At 44.1% G+C, this 26,100-nt stretch overlaps 1 protein-coding gene across 3 annotated transcripts in view; it reads left to right on the top strand.

Moving 5' to 3' along the window:
* Positions 1–26,100, top strand: part of BABAM2 (BRISC and BRCA1 A complex member 2) — a 401,243-nt gene that overhangs the window by 360,997 nt on the left and 14,146 nt on the right. For all 3 annotated transcript variants that reach the window (XM_032845827.1, XM_032845824.1, XM_032845825.1), the window contains one exon: positions 5,629–5,782. In XM_032845827.1, coding sequence (XP_032701718.1) covers positions 5,629–5,743 — 115 coding nt within the window. In that variant the 3' untranslated portion in view covers positions 5,744–5,782. The remainder of the gene's footprint in view (positions 1–5,628; positions 5,783–26,100) is intronic.

Below are 26,100 nucleotides of genomic sequence, written 5' to 3'. Positions count from 1 at the left end.
AGTGTGCTTTGGATGTGTGACGTTTCCCTTTCTAGTGGTTAGAATCCCTGTGTCTCAAAGGTTTAGCGTGCAGTTAGTAAGACGGTGTCGGTAAGGGATGGTCAGTTAATAAATGGCAGACTTCGCTGGGTGTGTGTGTGCCCACTGCGGGGGTAGCCTGGGAATGAGATGTGAGCAAACTGTTCTCAGGGAGAGTTGACCTCAGATGAAGTCATCCTCGGAGGGACCTTTACAGCAAGTCAACATGGGGTTAAAACTCTGCTAACGAGGCTTCGAGGAACTGGAGAGCCTACAGAGGACTGGAAATGGAAACACCGCCATAACCACCATAAAGTGAAGGCATGAGTATCTCTCCTACTGACCCAGGAACACAGCAATATAACATTTGGAAGGTTTGGAGAAATGAAATAACGGCTGACTTGTGAATAAGGATGAAAATATCCGATGATGTGAATTGGGAAGCAATTATGGTTAACCCCTCATTTGTTTGGCATTTTCAAGTATTGAACTGTCCCACAGAACTGCATTTTCCTGACAACTCAGACTTTCCTATTTATGTGCCTTGAATATTTTCAACCATGCTTGGTGGAAATACTTCTGAAATTGGTTATTCAATTATCCTGCCCTCTTGAACAGAAGCTGCAAGAAATAACATTTCTTCAGATGCTTTTGGCTGCAACTCTGAGAAAACCTGATTAAAAGAGGTTTAAGTAATTAGGACTCGCAGTGGTCTCACATAACAAGGAATCCAGAGCTGGGCATTCCATGGCTGATGAATTCAGTCGCTCACTGATGTCAGGCTGACTTTCCCCTCGTGGTCACAAGGTGAGTGCACAGTTCCAAGCCTCAAGATCTCACATGACAAGATCTAGACAAGAATGAAATGGGGGCTTCTCCTTATACTTGTTTTTACTCAGAGAGGAAAATATTTCTCAGAAGACCCCTAGCCAACTTCCCTTTGGGTCTTATTGGCAGGACTGAGTCACATTTCCATGCCTTGGTCTTAGAGAAGGCTGAGAGAGTAAACACCCAGCACTTCGGGACTCTGAAGTGGGAGGAGGGCTCTACCCACAATAAAGGAGGATGGAGGGGCACCTGGGTGGCTCAGTTGGTTAAATGTCTGACTCTAGATTTCGGCTCCAGTCATGATCTCAGGGTCATGAGATCAAGCCCCGCACTGAGCTCTACACTGGGTGTGGAGCCAGCTTAAGATTTTTCCTCTTTCCCTCTCCCTCTGTACCTCCTCCCTTCTCTCTGTTTAAACAAAAGAAAAAAAAGAAAGAAAAGAAAAGGATGGAGAATGGATGGCTGTTAGTAGGGAACCAAGAGTGTCTGCCGGGTTACCAAGATTGGGAGTGAGTATCCCTTACAGTATGGTAATAGCTTGAGGGATGATTGTGCTTTTCATTCTATGCTGAATGGCCCCAGACTGGGATTATTTTTTATTTCCTAAGTCTGGTTTTATTTATTATTCTCTCTCCTTCTGATGTGCCACACTGCTAGTTATCATGACTTACTGTTCATGTACGTTGTCCTAATCTTGTCATAGTTAGATTACTTTTTTCTGGAAAGATCAAACTTGGGAGAACTGTGCCTCAAGTGCTCTGAGTACCTACCTGACAGCTGTCCTGTGTGTCACCTATGTGATGTGGCATTCCTGTTGGCTGCTCAAGGCCATTTTTCCATCGTGAGGTCTTCAGAGAAGTGACAAATTTCTAGAGAGTCTTACGAATTTAGATACAGCTCTCATGAGTTCGTCTTATGATGAAAGGATGAGCATTTGGGGACAGTTAAACTTGTTTACTAGAGAAAGCAAAACCACATCTGTCCTTCCAAATCCCAGCATGGTGTAGAGGAGGCAGCAAACTTTGTCGGTCCATATTCGGCTCCTTCTCAAAGCCGCGTGGCTGCCAGTTGCCTACAGAGCAGCCGCGAGCTCTGGGAGTGCGACCCGTGGGACTCATCCCTGCAGCGACTGTCCAGCACGGGGCAAGCCAGGAGAGCCTCACAATCCCTGCCCTCAGCCAAGGCAACAGGGCCCTGGGAGGGCATCCTGTGAAGTGCCCAGGTCGCACCAAATGGCAAGTGTGGGGCAGGGACTTGTTTCAACAAGTTCTTGAAGAAAGTCGTACTTTGGCAGTGGTCCTTGAAATTATAACACAAGAGAGGACCATCCCTTCCGTGGAGGGAGAGCTGACCAAAATCCAGTCTCAGTCTACAGGAAGAAGGAAATAGGCAGCAGTTGTCAAAACAGCTCTGGCGATGAGTAACAGAACCAAATGGAATGATTCTCCTCTGGGAGCGGGTAGGTGGGCTGTGTTTGAAGGAATCCAATGGTTAAAATGTTCCGTTTCAATCAGGCTGAAGCTATGAGCCCAATCAGCTTAGAACCCCGGGAGTGCCCTCAGAGCGAGTTAGCTGTTTGAAGGCCTCCAAGTCATTATTTCACTTTGTGACAGAAAATCCTGAGTGAGGGGCGCCGGGCTGCCAAGCCTGCGGTTCTTGATCTCAGAGTTGGGTTTGAGCCCCACGTTGGGTGTGGAAATTACTTAAAAATAAAACCTTAAGAGGAAAAAAAAAAATCACGAGTTAGCTTTATAGGCAAACGTTAAGTGGCAGAAACATTTGGGGCTAAGGAAAACAAGCTTTGTATTTTTTTAAAATTCTGACTAATTTGTACCATTCAAAACATTCTTACAAGAAAAATGCGAAATATTTCTCATAAACATTTTAGTTATTAACTCTCTCATATACAGAACATTTTTTAAGATTTTATTTATTTATTTATTTATTTGACAGACAGAGATCAGAAGTAGGCAGAGAGGCAGGCAGAGAGAGGGGGAAGCAGGCTCCCTGCTGAGCAGAGAGCCCGATTCAGGGCTCGATCCCGGGACCCCGGGATCATGAACTGAGCTGAAGGCAGAGGCTTTAACCCACCGAGCCACCCAGGTGCCCCATATACAGAACATTTTTAAAGAACCTATCCTCTTACTGACTGCTGACTGATACAGATAGGATACAGTTTAGTTAAGTTGAATAAGATATTTATATTTTTTGAATTTTATTTTCTCATATGTAGATTACGCATTTTATTTCTCAAGTACTCTGACCGCTCCTGCTTTGCTGATCATCCAGCTACTGTGTTCAGATTTTAATATTGGCTTCAACTATACTTTTTTAGAAAAAGCTCCATGGAGAAAGAATCATGCAATCAATGTTTTTCTGGGATCGCGGTACATATCAGCATGTAGCTGGCTGGCAATTTTTTTCCCTTTAATCAGAACAATTCACTTGCCTGAGTAAATAAATCTACATTCACATTTTGAATGGTTTCTGATCTTAATTGGGCAATTAGGGGGTCAAAGTGGATGGTTCAGAACTGGGTGGGAAAATCAGTTTTCAGCATGTCAAAATACCAGCAACTCATTTTCTACAAAACAAAATAACACGAACAAAAAAATGTAATCTATTCCAAAGCCCAGAAGAATCTGGTAGCTTGACAGTCCTGGAGACTGCGGTATTCTCTGTGTTACTTTGATACTGAATGTGACTGTACTTACTTTAAATTGGTTAATTATTGCCACTGAATTCTGTTATTCAAAATGACTGCATTTTTGAAGGGAAGCTTCCATGCTAAATGCTTTTCCCCAGTGCTGTTGATGACTGCTCTGGGGGTTAGTGTGAATCTTATTTTATATTTGGAAACTTAACATGTAATATAAACAATTGAAGTCAAATTAAACTGTATGTGAATGGGCATTTTTTCTAAAATTAGAGGAGATGCAGTGAGTAATCAGAAATGATATAAACTTAATTTTAGAAAGCAATATTTGTTCAAAATGACTGAAGATCTTACAAATCATGCTTTGCGATGTAAAGGGACTCAAAAGGGTTTTCCGAATTGGATTATTTCTAATTAAAGTCCGTCTGTTTTTCATATTTTGTATTGTTCGTGCCTGTTACTGCGTCTCTGCTTTGGCACAAAGAGGCACGTGCTAAAACTGCACTGAGGCACGTGGAAAATGTGACTTACAAGTGGACATTCAGAGTCTTGCCACTTTCTTGGGCTTGGGCTGATTCATACGCAGAAACCCCCTGCAGCCCTGAGTCAGAGTCAGAGACACTCAGGGACCTAAGAGGGCCTGCCACCGGCCAGTTTTTCTGTTTCTTGGTTTTTTTTTGTTTTTTTTTTTTTTTTTTAAGTTTGCTGCAAACTTGGCTTTTCCTTCATGAAATCGTTTTGGATGCTTAGAGGGCCTGGCCCAAGTCAGATGTCACCCTACACTGGCACGGTGGCAGTACACAGCCAGCTAGCATGTATTTTCATGTATCTGCTTCATGTAGCCAAAAAGATGAATCTAGTACATTCTTCACAGTAGAGATTTTCGCTTCCTAAACTGTAATGGTAACACAGCGACTGTGTTGTGAACAGGTTGTACTGGTATCATGAGGAGCAGGAGGCAATGGGGCCCAAGAGAAGGAGCTCAGGGTTTACACTGTGGGTCTAGATTTGAACCCTGCCTCCACCGAGCTAGGGCTCAGGCAAGTCAATCAACCCCTTGGTGTCTCGAGTTTGCTCGTCTGTTAAATGCACGTGGTAAAAATAATGTCTGCTTCATGGAATCACAAGTCTCAAATTAGATAAAATATGTAAAAGTACTCTGTAAAGCTAAGAAAGGCTATACACATTTTTTTTCTCATTATTATATTTCCCCAAGTTCATGGGCCTGTCCTTTGCCCTAGAAATGATAACATCCACACAACTCTACATGATATGCCTTGAGGAATGTGCTATTGAAACAGTCTGTGTTTAAAATGTCGGTTTGCCTCAAACTAAAAAGAAGGAGTCATTTTATTCTTAAAAATTGAGTGAAAGGACCCCAAAATGAACAGATACGAGCACATAATAACGTGTTAGGACCCAGCACTGGAACCAGGCTGTACTCTCGCAGCAGACCTAATGCAGGGCTCAGATGAGTCCCTCTTCCGTTCCACTAAGGAGCCCCCACTGGTTTAGGAACTATATGTGGTAACACATCTGAAGAAGCTTCAAAGTGCTGAGTATCCGAATTCACTGCTTGATTGGAAGTAAAGTGGTAACTTTATTTTTGCTGGTGGTCCCGTGGCTGTATCCTATAAAGTAGAGAGATTATCACCTGCTTTCTTGCCCCCGTTCCAAATCCCTTCTTTAAGGACAGCCTCCACCCCGCTCCCCCGCCATCCAGTGCTGGATGAGGAAGGTACTGCCCAACATGTGAAGCATTTATGATTTAATAGAGACTTAAAACAGGTAATCAGCTAACTTCTCCATGGAATCCCGGATGAGGTAAGTGCCGTGGGAGGAGTTCACATGGCTGGGAGTGCCCGGCTTCTAAGAACAGGGCATAGCTGGCACACTTCGTGCCTCATATTGGTTAAATTTATTTATGTGTGATTTTCATGTGTGTACCTAGATTGTAAACTCTTTGAAGGCAGAGAAGCCACCTGGGTATTTCTTGTTCCCTCTCTCCATACCTTTTACCTCAGTGTCAAACGGTTTCAGTGGTTCAGATAGAGTATGTACACAACATCCAGGTTTAACCCATACATTTAAGCCCGAACTTGTTTTCTTTTCTTTTGTCTTTGCAGTCGACCTGCCCCTGTTTTTCCCTCGAGACCAGCCAACGCTCACATTCCAGTCTGTCTATCACTTTACCAACAGTGGACAGCTTTATTCCCAGGCCCAGAAGAATTATCCGTATAGCCCCAGATGGGATGGAAATGAGATGGCCAAAAGAGCAAAGTAAGTGACTCCACTGCTGTTTCCTACACATAAGAGCATTTCCCTTACCTAGACCAGGGGTTGGCAAGCTACTGCCCACAGGCTAAATCCTGTCCTGTGCTTGTTTCTGTAAATAAAGTTTTATTGAAACACAGCCACGCCCATTTCTTTACTTTTTTGTATGGCTGCTTTCATGCTACCATGGCAGAGTGAGAAATTGCAACAGATCACACATGGCCTGCAGAGCCAAAAATATTTGCTGTTTGGCCCTTTACAGAAAAAGTTTGCCAACCCCTTATCTAGACTCATCAGGTAGGTTGTTTGTTGTGTTTTTGTTTTTTTAAATAGGTTACAAGGTTTATCTGAAATCTACCGGTCTATTTAGATTAGAGAAGAAGTATTAGAAGAATTAGAGTTGTGGATAAATGATGTTGATGATGAACGTGTTGGAAGCTACTTTCATATTTGTTTTTTTTAAAAATGGAAAATTTCAGCTGACAGTAAGCAAATAGAATTTAGGCTTAGTGGTCAGTGCATGGGTCCAGTACCGAGTTTTTCATGTGGAACTGTAATGTCTTTGAAGGAAAAAACATTATATACCTCATTGCATCTCTGCCGCCATTACCCAGAATTATTCCTCGTCTGAATAAATGGCTACGCAAATAGTTTGGAACTGGTAGAATCCGTATGGACATAGGCTGAGAATCTGATAGAGGTTGAAGTCAGCTAGAGTTTGGTGTAGAGATTTAAGTACTGCCCATGAACCTATCTGTGGAAAGTGTTCACAAGTCCTATGGGATAGGTAAATGTACAAGTATGTTGATGTTCTATGGTGTTTTATGTTCAGTATCTGGAACACCAGTCTTCATGATCCGTGGCCTCCCAGAGTGAAGCCACAGTGGACCAAAATCATAGTTTCCAAAAATAAGTCGTGGTTAGAATGGCCGGTGGTTATTACTTTATCGCTCTGAACAGCCATCTAGTCACTGCTGTGATCCCATCCCTGAAGGATGATGAGATCCACAGAATCAAGGGTGTGAAGGATATTTATTAAACATCCTCTTCATTCAGTCACTCACTGTTTATTGAGCATCTACCATGGTCCAGGCCATGGGCTCCAGGCTGGGGAAACCGTGATAAATACACTGGAGGTTGTCCATGTCTTCCTGAAATTTATAGCCCAGCAGGAGAGATCAAAGCCTTTATCATACCAGACTTCTGACAGTGTTAAGTACTAACAAAACCTGGCCTGCCAGACCTAGAATGCTCTCGATTAGCAGGACTTTTTGCTCTTGTCTCCCCCTCCCTGAGATTTCTTTCCCTCCCAGGGGGCCCTCTGGCATCTCCTGTACGCCCTGTAGGTACAAAACCTTCACTTAATCAGAACTGGAGCTCTGTTCAACGCTGACAGGGCCGCTTTCCGCAGGAACACAGACCTTCCCACATCCATATGTGGAATCCAGAAGTGTATCTGAGACATCAGTGTGCCCTTTCTGCCTGCATTTCCCCTTTTTATCCATGAGGTCTGAGTCTGAAATTCTATTTAAGGAAAACAACAGACATATGCAAACATACTTAATAACAATGATTAAGACTTAGATATCTTGAAACAGACTTGAAAAAAAAAAAGGGGGATTCAAAAATAAGTTTTATGGGCTTTCCCTGTGTATATACAAGATCTGCCCTTAGAAGATGGGCTGTTATTTGTGGTATGTGCTATGGAGTCTGAACCAGACATGTCCTTGTGGTTTCCATAGCAAAACTGTGTGTGTGTGTGTGTGTGTGTGTGTGTGTGTGTGTTTCTTAACTAGACATTTTAGCATGTATGAATTGAGTCTTCAAGGAGTTGCAGACCACAAGCCTATGATTTCAGTGTAGGACTATCGTAAGTGAAGCCTGTTTATCTTAACAGATTGGTTCAGCGTTTTAGGAGACATTTGCTTTATGTTACACCAGTCTAAAGAAAACATCTGAAGGAAGATTTTAAAAAATCTGCTTTTACTGTAGGGAAGATGGAGTCGTTGTAAATGTAATAAAAGAAAAAGCCAGCCGCTCATACTAGGAAGAAGAAGTAGTTTAAAAGCTCTCTTCTTAAATTGAACCAAGTGACTTCCCTGGGCTGTGTCAGAAAGGCAGGTAATGGGTAAACACGATCCGGGAACTGTCCTGCAGGACAGGCTTGAGATTGGTGGGGAGGATTGGAGAGAAAGGACAGAAAGAGAGAAAGGTCAACTGCAGCATTCCTTACACGCCCTGTTTCTTTGTCCTGTGAAAGTATTCTATGTGCACAGTGCGTAAAAGGCTATAATTCACTTAGAGAGCTCTGCCCATGACATAAACACTCTCACGGTTTATGAACAGCATAGAGCCCTTCGAGTGGAGTCAGCTGTTCATTCCCTCCTCTAAAGCAAAATTCTAAACATGTGAACTCAGGAAGGACACTTTCTGGCGCTGACCCGAGCTTTTCCTAGGACATGTGCTTCTTGCTTGCTCATGGCTGCCTAGCGAATTCTGTTCACACAAGTGAAATGCCCTCTGCTGGGTGAGCACAGGCTTTGGGGTCACGGATGTCCGTGGCCGGCTGCTATCACAAGTTCTAATCAGATAAGCTCTGTGGACTTGGGCAGGGCTCTTAACCTTTCTGAACTTGATCCCATAAAACAAGACTGTACTCCTCCCTTTGGATGGGCTTGATATGAAGGGTCAGGGAATGGACATATGAAAGACTCTTGTGTTTAGCTTCTGCTTTGTCCCATAGTGCCTTTGCTCACTCCTTCTTCCCTCCCTCTTTCTGCCCCTTCAGATCTTGGCATTAGGGTTTCCTCCATCCATGCTAACGTGCAGGCAGCTTCTTTCCGTCTTCCTAGTCTCAGTTGACTGTTGGTCACGTACAGATCTTCCTTAGCTTTCAAAGGTGTTATGTACCTATAAACCCATTGTAAATTGAAAATATAATTTATAAGCTGAAAATGCATTTATTACACCTAACCTACCCAACATCATAGCTTAGCGTAGCACTACCTGAATGTGCACGAGACACTTAACTTTAGCCACAGTTGGGCAAAATCATCGAACATAAAGCTTATTTCATAATACAGTGTTGAGTAGCTCACACCATTTACTGAACAGTGTACATGGTTGTACGAGGATAGAACGGTTGTAAGCGTATCAGCTGTTCACCTTCGCGATGGCGTGGCAGACTGGGCAGCGGCAGCGGGCTGAGTCCTGCCACGTTCACTAGCCCCGGAAGAGATCAGAATTAAAAATTCGAAAGTATGTTTCTGCTGAATGTGTGTCGCTTTTGCGTCATCGTGAAGTCAACAAATTAAGTGGAACCATTGAAAAGTCAAGGACCGGGGGTGCTGCTTTGAAATCTCTTTGGTATTATTCTTTTTCACATCTTTATATTGTTTCATTTCGTTAATCAAATTGTGAGTTCTTTGAAGGCGGGGGCTTTGCATATCTAGCTTTTAAAGATATTTACTGCAGTGTATTCACATACGATAAAGTGGACAGATTTCAGTATATCTTTTGCTGGAGTTTTGACAGACTTACCTTCTCCCCTTTCCAGTTAGTCTCCCCATCTCTAGGACAGACCCTGTCACATGTCATAGTTTTTCCTTTTCTAGATACTTCTTATAAATGGAATAATACAGATTGTATGCTTTTGTGTCTTTTGTAGTCAACATGATTATTCTAGATTTATCTGTTACGGTATTCCTTTTTTGCTGCTGAGGGATTTCCATTGTAGGAATATACCATAATTTATTAATGCACTCATCTGCGTATATATATTTAGTTGATTCCATTTTGGGGACTTTATGAAATGAGCTGCTAAAAACGTTCTTATATGCTCCTTTTTATAGACATACAGTTTCAATTCTGTGAGTAAATAACTGGGAAGGGGAGTATGTGTATGATTAACTTTATAAGAAACTGACAAATTTTTTCTGAAGTCTTTAGACGAGCTTACACCCCCACTGGTGATATACCAGATTCCATTTGTTCCATATTCTCTCTGCCACTTGGTATCGTCAGTCTTTTAATTTTAGCTGTTCCAGAGGGGAAGAAATGAGATGTCGTTGTGTTTTTTAATCTTAATTTCTTGATGACTAATGACGTTGATCATCTTTTCATGTGCTTATTGGTATATCTTCTTTTAAAAAAGTGCCTGTTCAAATTTTGCCTATTTTTAACTAGGCTGTTGGTTTTTTATCATTGAGTCTTAAGAGTTATTTATATATTTGTCAGATTTATGCATTACAAGTATTTTCTCCCAATCTGTAGCTTGCCTTTTCATCTTCTTAACAGTGTCTTTTGGTGGGCAGAAAATTTTTATTTTTAATGAAATTTATTTTTTTAGTGTTTTCTTTTTATGTTAATACTTTCTGGAGCCTCACACTTATTTGCCTACCACAAGGTCATGAAGAGATTCTTCTGTGTTTGTTTGTTTTACAAGCTTTCATTTTGGTTTGATGTTTCGGTCTCTGATCCATCTCAAATTAATTGTTGTATATGGTACGAGATGGACGCTGAAGTTAATTGTTTTTACATATATCCAGGTATTCCAACAACATGTGTTGAAAAGTTTTTCTTGGGGCGCCTGGGTGGCTCAGTGGGTTGAAGCCTCTGCCTTCAGCTCGGGTCGTGATCCCAGGGTCCTGGGATCGAGCCCCGCATCGGGCTCTCTGCTCAGTGGAGAGCCTGCTTCCCTTCCTCTCTCTCTGCCTCCCTTTCTGCCTACTTGTGATCTCTGTCTGTCAAATAAATAAATAAATAATCTTAAAAAAAAAAAAAAAGAAAAAGAAAAAAAAAGTTTTTCTTTCTCTGTTGAATTACCTTCACGCTCTTGTCAAAAGAAATTGACTATATATGACTCAGTCTATTTCTGGATGCTCATTGGTCTGTTTTTCTGTTGGTATCCTAATACCAATATTTCTTAAAATCAGGAAATGTAAATTCCTCAACTTTGTTCTTTTTGAAGATTGTTTTGGCTGTTCTGGGTCCTTTGCGTTTCCGTATAAATTTTAAAATCAGTTAGCCAATTCCAACTCCAACTTCCCCTCCAAAAAAAAAAAAAAAAAAAAAAAAAAATGCCCACTGAAGTTTTGGTTGGGATGGTGTTAAATCTATGGATCAACAAGAGGGAAAATTGACATTTTAACAATATTGAATCTTTGACTCAATAAACGAGTTTTCATTTAGGTCTTTAATTTCTTTAAGAAGTGTTTTGACATTTCATTATAGAAGTCTTGCATTTTTTAAGTTGTTTTATTGTAAATGATAGTTTCTTAGGTTTTATTTTCGACTTGTTGCTGGTATATAGGTATACAAACGATTTTTCTATATTGACCAGGTGTCCTGTGACATTGCCTAAGTTCATGATTGCTACTAAATTCTAGTAGTTTTTTTGTAGTTTTCTTAAGTGTTTTTTTATATAAACAATCATATCATCTGTTAACAGCTTTACTTTTTTATTTCCATCTTTATTATTTTTATGATTTTAAATTTCTTTTTCTTACCTTCTTGGACTGGCTTGGATCTTCAGTACAATGTTGTACACAGTGGTAAGAGTAGACATCTGGCCATATGTGTTCCCTTTAAGGTTGAGGTTAGCAGTAGGTTTTATATAGATGTCTCTACCACATTGAAGAAGTTCTCTTATATTCCTACTTTGCTAAGAGTTTTTATCATGAATGAGTATTGAATTCTGCAGAATGCTTTTTCTGTATCCATTGGCCCAATCCTATGGTTTTGCTTTATTCTATTAAAGTGGTGAATTATGTTAACTAGTTTGTGAATATTACACCAACTTTGCATTCCAGGGATCAATAAATCTTCTCAGTCATGATGTCTATCCTTTTTTATATTATTAGATTTGATTTGCTAATGTTGTGTTAAGATCTTCGTATTTTCACACTTATTTTAATGAGTGATGTTGGTCTAGAAATTTGTGCTGTCCTTTCAGATTTTGATAAATGCACCATGCTGGCTTCATAAAATAAATTGGAAAATTTTCCTTCCACCTCTGTTTTCTGAAAGAGTTTATGTAGGTTCAGCAGTAGTTGTTGTGTTTTTTGTTTTTTTTTTTTTTTAGTGTTCAATAAAGTTTTATTTATGGAAAGAAATTCAAAGAAATATTTACTAAATATAGGGATATTCATCATTTTTTCTTTTGTTAGTTTTAGCAAGTTGTGTTTTTTAAGCAAGTTATCCAGTCTAAGTTGTTGAATTGACTGGTGTGAGATTTTTTATAATACTCCCTCATTTTCCTTTTAATATCTGTGGGCTAGAGTGATAGAACTTCTTTCATTCTTTATGGTGAAAGTTTCTGTGTTTTTTTTTTTTTCTCTCCCCTTTTCTTAAAACAGTCTAGCTAGGGCTATATCAGTTTTACTTATCTTTCCAAAGAAAATTATTTTATTAATTTATGCTTTTATCTTTATTATTTCCTTCCTTCTAGTTTTCAGTTTAATTTGTTCTTATTCAGACTGGAAGCTTACATCATTGATTTTAATCCCTTCTACTATAAGCCTTTAAACTACAGATTTCTCTCCTAAGGTTTGCATTAACTGCATCCCACAAATTTTGATATATTTTTTTGTTACTTTGTTAGAAATATTTCTGATTTCTCCTGTGAATTCTTTCTGAACCATGCATTGTTTATAATTGTGCTGCTTGAATTTCAAGTGTTTGGGGATTTTTCTAGATATCTTACTGATTTCTAATTTAATTCTGTTTTCATTAGAGATCATAATCTATATGATTTTAAGGCTTTGACATCTGTTGAGATTTGTACTGTGGCCCAATATATGGCCTATCTTTGTAGATAGTCCGTGTGAACTTCAAAAGAATGTGTGTCCTGCATTTTTGGATTATGGTATTATATGTACAATATTAATTAAGTCAAACTACTTCTTACTGTTATTAAAAACTTCTATATCCTTACTGTTATTTTTTGTGTTTATTATTATATGTTTTTGAAAGGAGGTGTTAAACTTTCCACCTGTGGTTTATTTCTCCTTTTAGTCCTGTCCATTCTTGCTTTTTGAATTTGGAGGCTTGTTTCTTAGGTACATACATATTCAGAATTATTATGTCTGGCTAAATTTGCCCTTTGATCGTTATGAAATGACCCTCTCTATTTCTGGTAACTCTCCTTGACTTGAAGTCTGGTTTGTCTGATATTAATATGGTTATACCAGCTTTCTTATATGTATTTTTTGCATGGTTTATCTTTGTTCATCCTTTTTCTTTCATCCTATGTGTCTTTATATTTCAAGGAAATCTTTTGTGGGTTGGTTTTCTTTAAATCTAGCCTGATAATCTCTGCCTTTTTAATCAGAGTATTTGGCTTACTTACATTTTGTGTAAGTAATGAAACTGATAGAGTTGAAATCTACCATCTTACTATTTGTTACTTAATTTCATTGATATGTTTATGTATTTTGTATTCCTTTGTTCTTCCTTTCCAAATCTTCCCTTTGATTTATTTGAGTATTTTTTAGGATAACATTCTTTCTCCTGTTGTCCTTTTAGCTACAGCTCTTTGTGTCATATTTGAGTTATTAATACACTAAAACACATCCTTAATTTATCATTGTCTACTATGAAGTAATATCATAACACTTTAAGTACAATGCAAAAACTTAAAACACTCCTAATTCTTTTTATATTTTCTACTGTCCTCTGTAGCATAATACTCAAATGTTTCACTTCTACATATTTTGTGAATCCCATAGTACATTCTCACTACTTTGGCTTTTAACAGTAAGCTGACTTTTAAAGAACTTAAGAGAAGAAAGAAAAATCACATTCCACCTTATTCTGTAATTCCCAAATGAAGAACAAGGAGACTCATTTCCTTCCCCCAAAAACCCCCACTAATTTTTAAATGTCTTCCTTGGAACAAGCCATCAGAGAATGATAGCCATCCTATATGCAGAAGACATTGAGACTCGAAGTCATCAAGAAAAGGAAGCTATCCCTGGATGACATCCAGGCACCTTTGTTTGCCTATGGACTTGACCATTTACAGTGCACCCTCGCACACCTTCATGGGATCATCACTGAAATCCTCATTGTCCTTCATGCAGATAAAGAAACTGAGGCTCAGAGTGATGAAGGGACTTTCCTAAGGGCACACAGCCAGCTTCTAGTAGTAAGGGCCCAACACAGGGTCTCTGACTTTCTGCACATCTGTCCCCAGGCAGACAGATACGGTTCCCCATTCTCTTTACCACTTGTCTGAGCCTCCCTCCTCAGAGGCCTGGCACTTGAATAACATGAATACAGAGAGGAAATGCTTATGGCGGTTAAGAGCACCGACCCTAAAGTCAAGACAGCTGAGTTGAAACCTGTTTCTACCATTCACCAGCTGTGTGACTTTGGGAAAATTCATAATCTCCCTGAGTCTGTCCCCTTCTCTGTTAAACAGTGAAGCTTGTTGTAGAGGTTATTATGAGTATCAAATGGTGTGTATGATTTTCTGTTGTTATTTTTTTTTAAGATTTTTTTATTTGAGAGAGAGGACATGTGTGTTTGCATGAGTGGGGGGGGCAGACAGAAAGGGAGAAGCAGACTCCCTGCTGAGCAGGGGGCCCAATGCAGGGCTTGATACCAGGTCCTCGGGATCATGACCTGAACCAAAGGCAGAAGCTTAACCAAGTGGTTAAGCTGCCCCGGTTTTCTTTTGTTAATTAGCAGACTACCACACACTTAACAGCTTAAAACCCTACAGATTATTATCTTAGTTTCTGTGGCTTGGGAGTCCAATACAGCCTTCCTGGGTCTCTGTTCAGGGTCCCAAACAACTGAAGACATTGACCGGGGCTGCTGTCAAGTCTGAGGCCCAGACCCTCTTCCAAGCTCATGTGGGTTGTTGGCAGAATTCATTCTTTGTGGTTGTAGGACTGAGGTACTGGTTTCCTTCCTGGCTGTCAGCTGGAAGCTGCTTCCTGCCACATGGCCCCTCCACCATCAAGCCAGTGGCGGTGCATCAAATCCTCCCGTTTCTAACCTCTGACTTTCATGTCACTGACTTCTGAACTCAGACTTAAAGGGGTCATTTGATTAGGTCAGGCCTCCCTTTAATCTCCCCTTCTTAAAGTCATCTGTTCCATGTAACCTAACAATCCCAATTACAGGAATGAAATGCATTTTCACAGTTCTGGGGATTGGGTGAGGGATCTCAGGGGCCATCTTGGAATTGTGCGTACCACACGGGGTAATGTAGGTGAATTGTCCAGCAGAGGGTCTGGCGTGTTGAGAGCACTCAGTCGTTGTTCACCATCAGCATCACTATCCCTGGAGGGAAAAAGAATGTCAGTTAAAGGATAGCAGAGTCAGTATTGCACCCAACTGAACAATCCCCCAACCTCAATGAGTTGGCCAGAGTTTCTTAGATTCTGGGCTGCCCATTCATGGGCAGTATCACCTATGGTTGTATCTTCTTGGTGCCAACCCAACCAGCTTAGAAAGTTGGGGGAAAAAAAAAACATGCTCCAATTGTTTAATCTACATAAAGCCAGCTGTCACTTTGGAAAAAAAATCTGAATTTACTAGTTACCTACCTTGGCATCTTGTATAGCTTAGATCTGTCTAGATGAATCAGTCAGATGATTTTATTAATCCTTTCTAGTCTGATAAATCTGTGAATAGATGGAGGGCGTTTTCCTTGAGTTTCATTGTATAAAACATCAGCTTGATCCTAGAGGCCTAAGTAGAATAGGATTTAACCCCACATCACCCACTGCAATGCTTTGTCACAAATTAAATCCATTATATAAATGGAATCACTTGAAGAATATTTCAAAAAATAGCTTCTCAGTCAACACATTGGAGTAATTCATGAACCTCCTAAAACCATTTGTTGTTTCCCTTCTTGCCTCAAGGTCAGAGAGAGATATTATTTTCTTATTTAGAAACCTATCCAAGTGTTCCAAAGCAGTCCATAATTCCCCACATATTCATCGCCCTGCATACTCACATTATTAGTCATCCAGTTGTCTTTGCAGAATAATTTTCTCTTTCAGAGGTTCTTTAAAAATCATCTGCATTCTGGACTATTTCAATTATCTTTCATTGTTAATACCTCAGTATTCCCAAAGACACAGTTTTCTTCAAATTTGTCATTAGCTGCTGAATGCTTCAATCCAGTCTTATGCATTAGCCCTCTAAATAAACCACATAAAAATAGATCTCCTCTCCTTGATTGCAGAGAAGGGGGTTCGATGCCCCCACCTGATTTGCTCCCCATCCCCACCCTTACTGTGGCTGTGAGTCCCCTCTGGGTCCCTCAGATGCCGTGGAGCACAGCGTGGAAGCCATTTCCACCGGTAGTGCAGTGTGGTCACGGGAGCCCTGAGGCCTGAGAATTCTTTGGGACTAGAGGAGGGCAGTGGGAGGGGTGTTGATGAAGTGTAAGTGCTTGTAATGTGAGCCTGTGTATGTGATTGTTATCCAGAACTCACTCAGTCACTTCCTTGCTGCCTTGTTGGCAGCTCCTTAAGGCAGCTCAAACTATGCTCTGTTCCCGTTGAGATTTCCTTGCCGAGTCGGGCCTCCCTCTGCGGTCCCTGTACTTGGTCAGCTGGCCAGAGGAACACCCTGACAGGTGTGACACCCATCAGTGTTACGGAAAACCCTGACAGGGACTTTGCCACCCTCTCTCTCTCCCTGGACCGCTGCCTCCCCTTCTCCCCACCACCTCTCTGGCTCCCATCTCTCCTCCTGTTTATAGCTATATTTCTGGAACCGTCGTCTGCAACGAAAGGTAGGGGGATGACCAGGAAGGTAAGAATTGTGGCCAGCTGTGATTGCTCACCCCCACGTATCCCCTCTGCGAGGGGGAGCAGCTACTGAACTGAGCCACTGTGGGCCAGAAGAGTCACTGGCAGAAGGGAAGGCAGTGAGGGAGGAAAAGCCATCAGGTCTGGGCTCCCAGGAGGCTGTGCCCCAGCGATAGAACCTACAGTTCCAATGCTGCTATGATTCATGGGTTTTCTTTATTATTTTATTTTGCCTTAAGTTCCCTAGGAAGAATTCCCTTAAAAAAAAAAAAAAATCCCATCTCTGCCTACTTGTGATCTCTGTCTGTCAAATAAATAACTAAAATCTTAAAAAAAAAAAAAAAAAATCCCAGACTCATATTAGCTGTTCTCCCTTCTGGAGAGAAGAGGGAATTTTCTGGCCTGGCCAGCACAGCTTGGGCAATCAGGGTGCCCCAGGAAGATGGGAACAGAACCAGGATGGAACCGGGGAAGGCCAGGGTCACCCAACCCTTCCCTCACCCGTATGCCCCGGGTTCCTGCCTGGGCAAGCACGCCTGTCCCTCCCGGGGTTGGGAACTATGGAAGCTGTGAAGAGAGAAGTAAAGCAAATAAATAACACAGAATGATTGGGTCCTTGAACTCTCCAAGAGAATCATTTTGAAAAGTATCTTCAAGGGATTTGGTTTGTTTTTCCTTTTAGAACAGAGAGCAAGTGAGATGGGGAGGAATCCAGCTCTGCCTGCCGACCAGGCATCCTCTCCAAATTGCGTAGGTCAGAGAGAACATGTTATTTATTAGAACCTGACATCTGTTGCTTTGAAACGATAAGCTTCCTTCAAAAGCCTGGCTGTCCATTACTGCTAATGCAGCTCTCATCCCGAGAGAGCCACGTACCACCTTCCAGCCTGCGCCGGCCAGGCCGTACCAGGCACAGAGCATTTGCAGCCCTGCTCAGCCTCCTGACCCTCCTTGGGCAGGACCCCCCAGGCCCTCTTACAGGCCCTGCCACTGTGTCCCTAGCTTCTTTTGATTCCACTCTTTGGGCTTTCTGAGGTCTGCTTTAAGGACTGATCCTTCCCTGCCATTCCCCCCCCCCCGCCCCACCGCCCCCCACATCAGTCCTGCCCTCCTGCTTTCTCAGTGGTACACAGGGTGAGGGTTTCCTTTCTGGTCTCAGTCATGTAAGCCAGAAGAAGCCGCACATGAAAAAAGTAGCTGGGAAATCAAGACATCTTTTTTTTTTTTTTAAGATTTTATTTATTTATTTGACAGAGAGAGATCACAAGTAGGCAGAAAGGCAGGCAGAGAGACAGGAGGAAGCAGGCTCCCTGCTGAGCAGAGAGCCTGATGCGGGGCTCGATCCCAGGACCCTGAGATCATGACCTGAGCCGAAGGCAGAGGCTTTAACCCACTGAGCCACCCAGGCGCCCCGAAATCAAGACATCTTTGTCATGGGAATGAACCAAGCTGTACCATCACAAAGCTACCAACTGCTCAGGGAAGGGTTCTGATGATCCCTCCCAGCCCCTGTGAAAATGTGGCGATAACCACATACAGCTACTTCCTTGTTTGTGAGTTATGGTCATTTATTCTCTTTCTTGGAAAAATAGGCAGCTGTCCTACAGAGCCAAAAGGCTAAGGAAATGGGTTTGGGTTTTTTTTTTTATAGCACATCAAAGTAGAAACATACGTTTATCAATGGAATCAGAGCTCAACAGAATTTGAACTGTTGGAAGAAGTAATTTAACGGTAAATGAACATAATGCAAAGAATAGTGGCCTGGGACTTGGGAGACCTTGGTCTCATCCAAGCACGATTATCAATTGCACATGTGTTCTTGGGAAAGAAACTTCACCTCGGGCCTCAGGCCCTCATCTAAAAGCACTGGGCTAGTAGCTGATGATCACTAAGTTCCCCTATATTGGGGGATTTTAAGTGAAAATTGTATGTAAGGTAGCTTAGCATTGCTTTTTTATCCATGTTGAGAAAATTCCATCTCTGTGGCCAGAGGTCAGACGCAAATTGAAAACATTACTAAATGGAATTAAGTATGCTCTGTACGTGATGCTTTTTCGTACAACCCATATCTGGTATTTATAGAACACTTTGGTTTGTGGAACGTGCACACATGTGCCCTGAACACACACCCAGTAGAATACTTCTAGATGTAATACATTTTCAGATGTCAAGTTAAAACAGCTTCTTGGGAATTAGGCTTGACCGTTCCGATGTACGTTTTGAGTTTTGACAGGTGCCGCCAGGGCTGCTCGGGGTGGTCATGTGTGATGTGGAGTCCAGCGAAGGCAGGAGGGCCAAGCTGCTTGTCTTGATCACTTTTCATTAAGGCATGAGTTCTAGAAAAAAGGGAAGCAGCAAAGAACAGTCAGGCCCGTCCATCCTGTGCACATTACAAGCGACAGGCAGAGGCCTCTCTTCTTCGGAAATGGGATTCTATCTTGTGTGTTGTCAGACAGTGCAGCACAAATGAGCCAGATTCATGACTTGTTGAAGTGCAGCTTTATAGAGGTGAGCAGAAACAAGCAGCAGGTAGTGGGGCAGTTACCTCTGCTCAGAGAGCGGCAACATAGCCCACAGCAGAGCTGAGATGGGTGGCCGAGCGGAAGGGTAAGTGTGACAGTGGGGACCAGTCTCAGGACATGGAGCTTGGAAGGAGCCTTAGAAACCATCTGGTACAGCCAAGACCGAGTATGGTAAGCATCAGCCATTGTGGTGGGAATTAAGTGAAAGGATTGGCAGAAGCCCCTTAGCACAGCAGTTGGCATAGACTTGACGTTCAATGCACCATTTTCATTTCCTGGAAAAATGCGTTCAAGACCAGACAGTACTATGATTAGAACACTGTGCCCCTGCTCACTGGTCCAGGGTCCAGCCCAAGCCACCTCTGACCTCCCACCTTTACTCTGCCTGTTGCCCACTCCCTTGCTCCCTGGAACAGTGCAGGGAAATCACTGCCCGCTCGCACACAGCCATCCACCCAGCCGGTGTGTGGCCTGCCATCCTCTTGGTGGCTCACCTGGGAGGCCGGGGGCTGCTGTGGCCATGGGGGAGAGCCCGGGGTACTCTTGAGCAGAAATAGCTCTTCTGGGAATATAGAGACCTGGCACTGAGTACCTTTAAGGGAAAGTAAACATTCCTGTGACCAAACTTATCACTAGAATCAGTGGGCAAAGGAAGAAGGCGGGGGTGTCGTAAGGGAGCAAAGGATAGATGCTGCCTCACACCCTCCTAACTAGCAGGAAGGCCGCACGTGGAGAAGGGGGCGAAAAATTCCAGTGACTCTTATCTTCCCAGACAGACAGAACCCCTGGCACTTAGTCATGCCTGGTGGAAAATGGAAGCCAGGAAAGCAGAAGTGAGGCTGCAGTGCTCTAGGGTCATCCTTAATCTGAACTCACTTCTGAGGAGAACAGTGTTTTGCCTCCTGGCCAGTCGGGGCCGAGCTGCCTGGTGGAGATACTGTGGCCCGAGTCAGGAGAACAGGCTTCAGGGCAGCCGTGATTGTGAGAACCAAGTGTAGCACTGGCTTCTGTGGTTAGGTTGTTGCTAGTAACTCATTCAGCAAACATTTCAGGGTGATATATACGATATACAGAGTAGGTGCAAAGCACTGGGGACCGCAACACACCCGGTTTGAAGAGCCCCAGCTACAAAGCCTGCTGATGGATGGTGGGGCGCCCCATCTCTGGTTGATGTTCTGCTCTGACAATGAAGCCATCCATTCTTTAACTACTTAGTGCACTGGGTATGAGTCAGAATTACAAAGTGGGGAGCCCTGTTGCTCCTCTAAAAATCAGAATCAAAATGTAGAAGACCAAAATTTCCCATTATCGGTCATTTTAGGGATCAGATAGTCTTTAAATAGTCATTATTCCAGTTGTCCAGAAAAGTGAAATTTATAGGAACATATCTGTAAGGGCATCATCTCAACAGAAATGATAGTGGACCCTCCAGTCTCTCCTGATCATCTGACAGACAGTGATGGTAAATGTGTGCCGATCGCTTGCACTGTACCAGCACAGCTCCAAATGCTTCGGAGATTTTCAGTTCCTATAATTCTCGTAGCAATCCTATGAGATCAATACTGCCATTATACCTATTTATTTTATTTTATTTATTTATTTGACAGAGAGAGAGAGATCACAAGTAGGCAGAGAGGCAGGTGGGGGCAGGGGGAAGCAGGCTCCCCGCTGAGCAGAGAGCCCCATGCGGGGCTCGATCCCAGGACCCTGCGATCATGACCTGAGCTGAAGGCAGAGGCTTAACCCACTTGGCCACCCAGGCGCCCCCTGCCATTATACCTATTTTACAGATTATGAAACTGAGGCCCTGCAAAGCAAGATGACTCATCCAAGGTCACTGGGTAACACAGCACAGGAACTGAGAATATACCTTGGGTTTCCTGACTTTTCAACTACTTTCTGTTCTTATACCACCCTGCCTCTCTTCCCCCTTGATTGAGTTCTCCCAGCTCGGCCAGGCAACTGAGCTCAGCATTCTGTTCAGAACTGCAGAGTTTCTAGGCTCTCGGCCTTGGGTGACACCCAGGTTTGAAGTGCCCCAGGGTGGCCTTGCACATATTCTGATTGGGATTGGGCTCTCCCCAGATCACCAGCACTCTTCCACCCAGCCAGCCAGCCAGCCAGCCAGCCAGCAGATGTTTACTGTATTCAGAGTAGGTATCAGGCGCCATGATAGTGGTGTGTGGGACCCCTTCCCTGCCTTCACGGAACCAGAGTTGCGTGGAAATGCCACATAAATGGCTGTTTTCTAAGGCAGCGCTGTGCGCCATGTGCAGGGGGAAACACAGTAGGAGAGGAAGGCGGTCTGTTTCCCAAGGTTGAGGAGGCTGACATTGGAACATGGGTAAGATGTGCTGGAGGGAGGACATTCCTGCCACAGGGAAGAGAACACCTGGAGGCTAGGAAGCAGGAGGTTCTGGGTAGCCAGGACTCACTGAAGAGGGCAGTGGTGGATGAGGCAGGAGAGAAAGAAAAGAGGCGGGTCAGAGTCTGCAGGCTGGAGGGAACATGAGCTCTGAAATCAGACCAAGCAGAAGTCCAGTCCTGGTCCTGCCACTCTGTGGGAGTATTTGGTTACCCCTAGACGTTGGTTTTCTCATCTGCCCGTGAGGGAACAGCCCTCTTTCACAGAGGACTGTGAGTGTTCGACGGGAAGTAGATTATAAAGCGCGGGCGTATTGTTGGTGTCCGGCTAATCACCGTGGTTATTAACTGCTGAGACATTTGACCTTTTCTTCTGTGGGCAGTGAGGGTTTTCTTAGATCCATAAAGTCCATATCCATGCAGTGTTCTGCCTGGGAGTAGATGTGTGAATCCCAGTAGATCCTCCGCCGCCTGGGAACCAGTCACAAAGGCAGGAGAAACTAAGCTCTGTGGTCATGTTGGCGGAATGCTGTAAAGGAATGTTTGCCTTCAGTCCTGTCCCCCTTCTTTGCCACTTCAGTGCCCAGGGCTTTCAGAGACCAAATCATTTAATATCAGTAGATCCCATGCAATACTGAGAACATACTTATACTAAAAAGTTACTTGCTGTTTACCAGAAATTTAAATTTCACGGGGCATCCTATACGAAAGGACAGCCCAAGAATCAGTCACAACAGTCTGTATGGCTTTCTGGGGAAAGGGAGCTCAGTGGTCTTCTAGGCTTCTCTCGGGTTCTATAAGCTCTGCACAGCTGGCCTTAGGCAGTGCCTTCAAGTCACATCCTGAGCAGAGATATGAAATGCTGGGGGTGCCCCTGTGTGTGTTTGAGGGTGGGAGTAGGCGTGATGGGGGCTGTCTTGTACCAGTCTTCCCGTATCCCCACCCTCTTCCTTCAGAAAAGAAACCCATGCCTGCCGACAACTGGCAGAACGAAGACAGCCTTTGTGAACTGGTAACTTGTCTCACGGAAGAAGTGCCAGCCCCCTTTCACAGTTTTTCTTCTGGGAGCAGTGCCAACAGTGGGGACTTCAGCTGTCCCTTGTGGTGACTTGAGATGGCCGTAGCAGGCGTGATGGTAACTGACCCAGTGCCCCCTGCTCCGGTGAGTCTCAGGACCAGAGCCCTGGAGCCAGAAGGCCCATCCGGCCGCCTTGCTTTGGAAGGGAGACAAAGGAGACCCAAGAAAGGGAGCCCAAGGTCACTCAACCATTCAGAACTTCAGTCTGAGTTGAAGTCTGGGTATGCAACCCTAGGCTCTTCAGTGTTAATTTAGGGGATCTGGAAACTTCTGCCACACTTGTCTAATTGATTTCTGAACGTTTGCCCTGGGTTGCTTGATAACAGTACTCTCCAGATCCCCATCTGGCCGCGTGGCCTTTGGTGCTGCCACGGCCAGCTCTGGGTCTGACTCATCCCCTCCTTGAGGCCGAGTTTGTTAAGCCCCTGAGTGAGATCACTCCTGGTAGGGAGTGAATGCACTTTCGAAGACCAGCTTGATCTTGGCCCTCGCCGCCGTTGGTGCCTCCGTGCTGATCTCTTTGCCTCACCCCATCCAAGCGCTCTGCGGTCGAGATGGAAAAATCCACCTTAGAGCAGATGGTTTTAACCTCAGTTGCAGAAGCATAATTTGTCCATGTAACATGAGGTGAAAATTAAAACAACGCAGGGCGTGGGTTTGAGCCGCACAGCGCCCTTGGGCTTAAGAGTGACTTTGACCTATTCCTCCCAGATCAGAATGATTATGCAGCTGCCAGAGAGTTCTTAGAGGAATCACTTGATTAAATGGTGTCACGGGTGAGGTGGTATTAGCCCTAAGACTGGCTTTATCTGCACACTCTGCAGGCAGACCTGACCGTGCAGGCAGGGCTGGCCCACGCGGAGACCTGGAGCCGGGATCATGGGATCTTCCAGTCTTTTCATTTTCTTTTTCTTGCCACAACCTGTCACGAGACCAAGAAAACTTGTTTTGAAAATGCTTGACAGCCAAAACAACCTGTTCTCAAGCCCTGGACGACAGGGTTTGTCCTCTCTGACCACTTATACCCTGTTAGAGCTTTGACTAGCTGCTGACTGGAAAAAATGAATTTGCTGTTTTCTTCTCCTGTATTTCACAGACAAGTGCCAGCGGCTTCACAGGAGCTTGTTCCCCTTTTCTTTCCAGCCCTTCACCAGAGACATCTTAAGACTGGGCCAGAGTCTCACTGATGAACCTTAGCAACATATACTTACGAGGATATAACCGATGGTTATACCCGTGCCAGCCAAGCTTGATATGTGGGTTGTCTTTGCCGTCCTATTAGACTTTAACCTGTGATTTTCCACTTGCATTTTGGGCCTCTCTGAAGTTAAATGTGGGAGTCACACTCTCCAGTTACCCCAGAGGCTGGTTTGGCCTTCCCCACAGGTAGCTCTAAGGCAGGCAGCAGGGTCTGTGTTCCTCCCCCCAAGCCATGCAGGTCTCCATTTTGGATGGTCTCCCTTTTGGAAGTCACTGTGAAGGAGTCACCTCACTCCTCCTCTGAAAATACTGGGGTTGGACTAGAATAAGAATTGGCAAACAACAGCCAGCTGCCTGTTTTTATAAATAAAGTTTTATTGGAACCCAGCCACACCTATTCATTTACACATCATCTGGGGCTGCTATCACAAGGGCAGAGTCAAACTGTAGAGAGAGAGTATATAGCTCACAAAACACAAGCTAATTACCATCTGGCCCTTTCCGGAAAAAGTTCACTGATCCCGGGACTAGGTGATCTTTAGGGTTTTGGGATCCAACTTTCTCTGACTTTTGAACTTGCAATAGGCAGTTTTTGTATAGCGAGAGTTCCTGGAATAACTACTGAGGGGCTTGACTCTCTCTTCCCAGTAGTAGTAACGACACAAAGCATGCTTTGAGATTGGTGGAATCTGCTGAGGGTGGGGACTTACTCCGCTCTTTTATAGTTTATTTTGCTACATGACTGTGTTTATTGGTCTGCTGGCTCTGGCATCCATGGTGTTCACCAGCTCTGAAAAAAGACACCCCAGCTGTGCGGGTCTGACTGCATTCAGCCATGGTTCAAGGTGGAACACCATTCGTACCCCGACAGGAGAGAATACAGAGTTGGCTTGACCACCGCGGCAGTAAAAGGGAGCAGATGCTGCCCTGAGGACTCATCCCACCCCTGTTCTGTGTTTGTCCCTGAGTCTGAGCTATAGGATGGGGCAGGAACAGCCCAGAGTGCTGGGGTAGGTTGGTGGCTGCAGTCAGAGAAACAGCAATGGGTCCTTAAAATGCCTTAAAAAGTCAGGGACTAGGAGAGGATTAATCTCTTTCATCTTCTTCCCCCGTTAGCAATCCAAACAAGATTCTAATTTATGAACTTGGCGTCCTAGTGACAGGCATCCCCCGTGCATGCTCCAGGTACATAATAGAGAAACCAAAGTACAGAAATGAATGGTCCTCTTCTCAGGGCCGATCTGGTCTATAAAGAACTTCTGTGCTCACTAGAAAAGGTGCCCTCTTTGGGTTGGTGCAGAGCAGAGTTCAACTAATAGCTTTGGGTATGAAAAAAAAAAAAAAAGGAAAGAAAGAAACCTGTCTGTTTCTGTGGGCACGTAGCGCTGGGAGAACACACAGCTTAGGCAGGAGAGCGGGGGAAGCTCTGGGCCGCCACTTTCTGCTTCAGCCAGACGCCTTTGTGCAGAGTAGAAGCTGCCTTCCCAGATGTATCCACATCTTAGAAGTCTGTGGGGTCTTCTCCCAGGGGCCTCGCTGGCTGGCAACAGGTTAACACTGCTTGGCCTCGGTTTCTGAGTCACTGCAGCCTGGGCTGGCCCCTAGCATGCCCATTTTTACCTGTCCCCATCAGCGGTGCTGCCCGTCAGGGGTGGCTGCAGCATCTCAGGGCGGGAAGAGGGGTGCCCCACAGCCAGAAGCATGAAGACTTGGTCCCTTCCCAGCAGGCAGCATAGACCTTGATCTCCTTTAGGTGCCTATCGTGGAGAGCCCACGTCCTGGCTCCTCTTTGCTCACTTCTGACCTGAAGCTGGCTCTCAGCTTCAGGAACACCCATGATTTTCCAGAGTTCTACCCCAGAGGTCAGATGTGAGCAGCGTGAAGAAATCTGTTACGGGGTCCAGAATAGACGAGCTCACAGTGGCGGGAGCCGACCTCACTCCCGAGGCATCGGGCTCCACGTCCCCCCGGGGTGTGCAGTGACTCCATCCCACCGGGACAGCCCTCCTCCGTCGGGCGTGTTGTCAGAGTGGTTTCCAGGAGGTGGTTATGAACTCTCCACGGGTGAGATGGCTTTGTGGGCAGATCCGATTTCCAGCGCTCAGCTCCCATTGGGAATTGTGTTTGGGCCAGCTGTGTGGGCAAATTTTGAAAGATTCCTAACCTACCGTTTTCATTCCACATCCAGCCCTGGTTCTCAGCAGTTCAGAGGCTAGATGATTGGGAAGAAGGAGAAGCCAGGAGCCCACAGTAGCCCAGGACTTAAAATTTACTTCCTGTCCCCTTTCTTGGTTCTCAAAGGCTACCAGGAACAAGAGGAAATGTAGTTTGTCATTGTTTTAAGCCCCTAAAATGTGCAGAGCACTGTGCTAAGGAACAGAGTCC

This window comes from Lontra canadensis, unplaced genomic scaffold (genome assembly GCF_010015895.1).
Source record: "Lontra canadensis isolate GAN:19392208 unplaced genomic scaffold, GSC_riverotter_1.0 scaffold170, whole genome shotgun sequence".
NCBI lineage: Eukaryota > Metazoa > Chordata > Mammalia > Carnivora > Mustelidae > Lontra > Lontra canadensis.
This window is presented reverse-complemented; position numbering and strand designations above follow the sequence as displayed.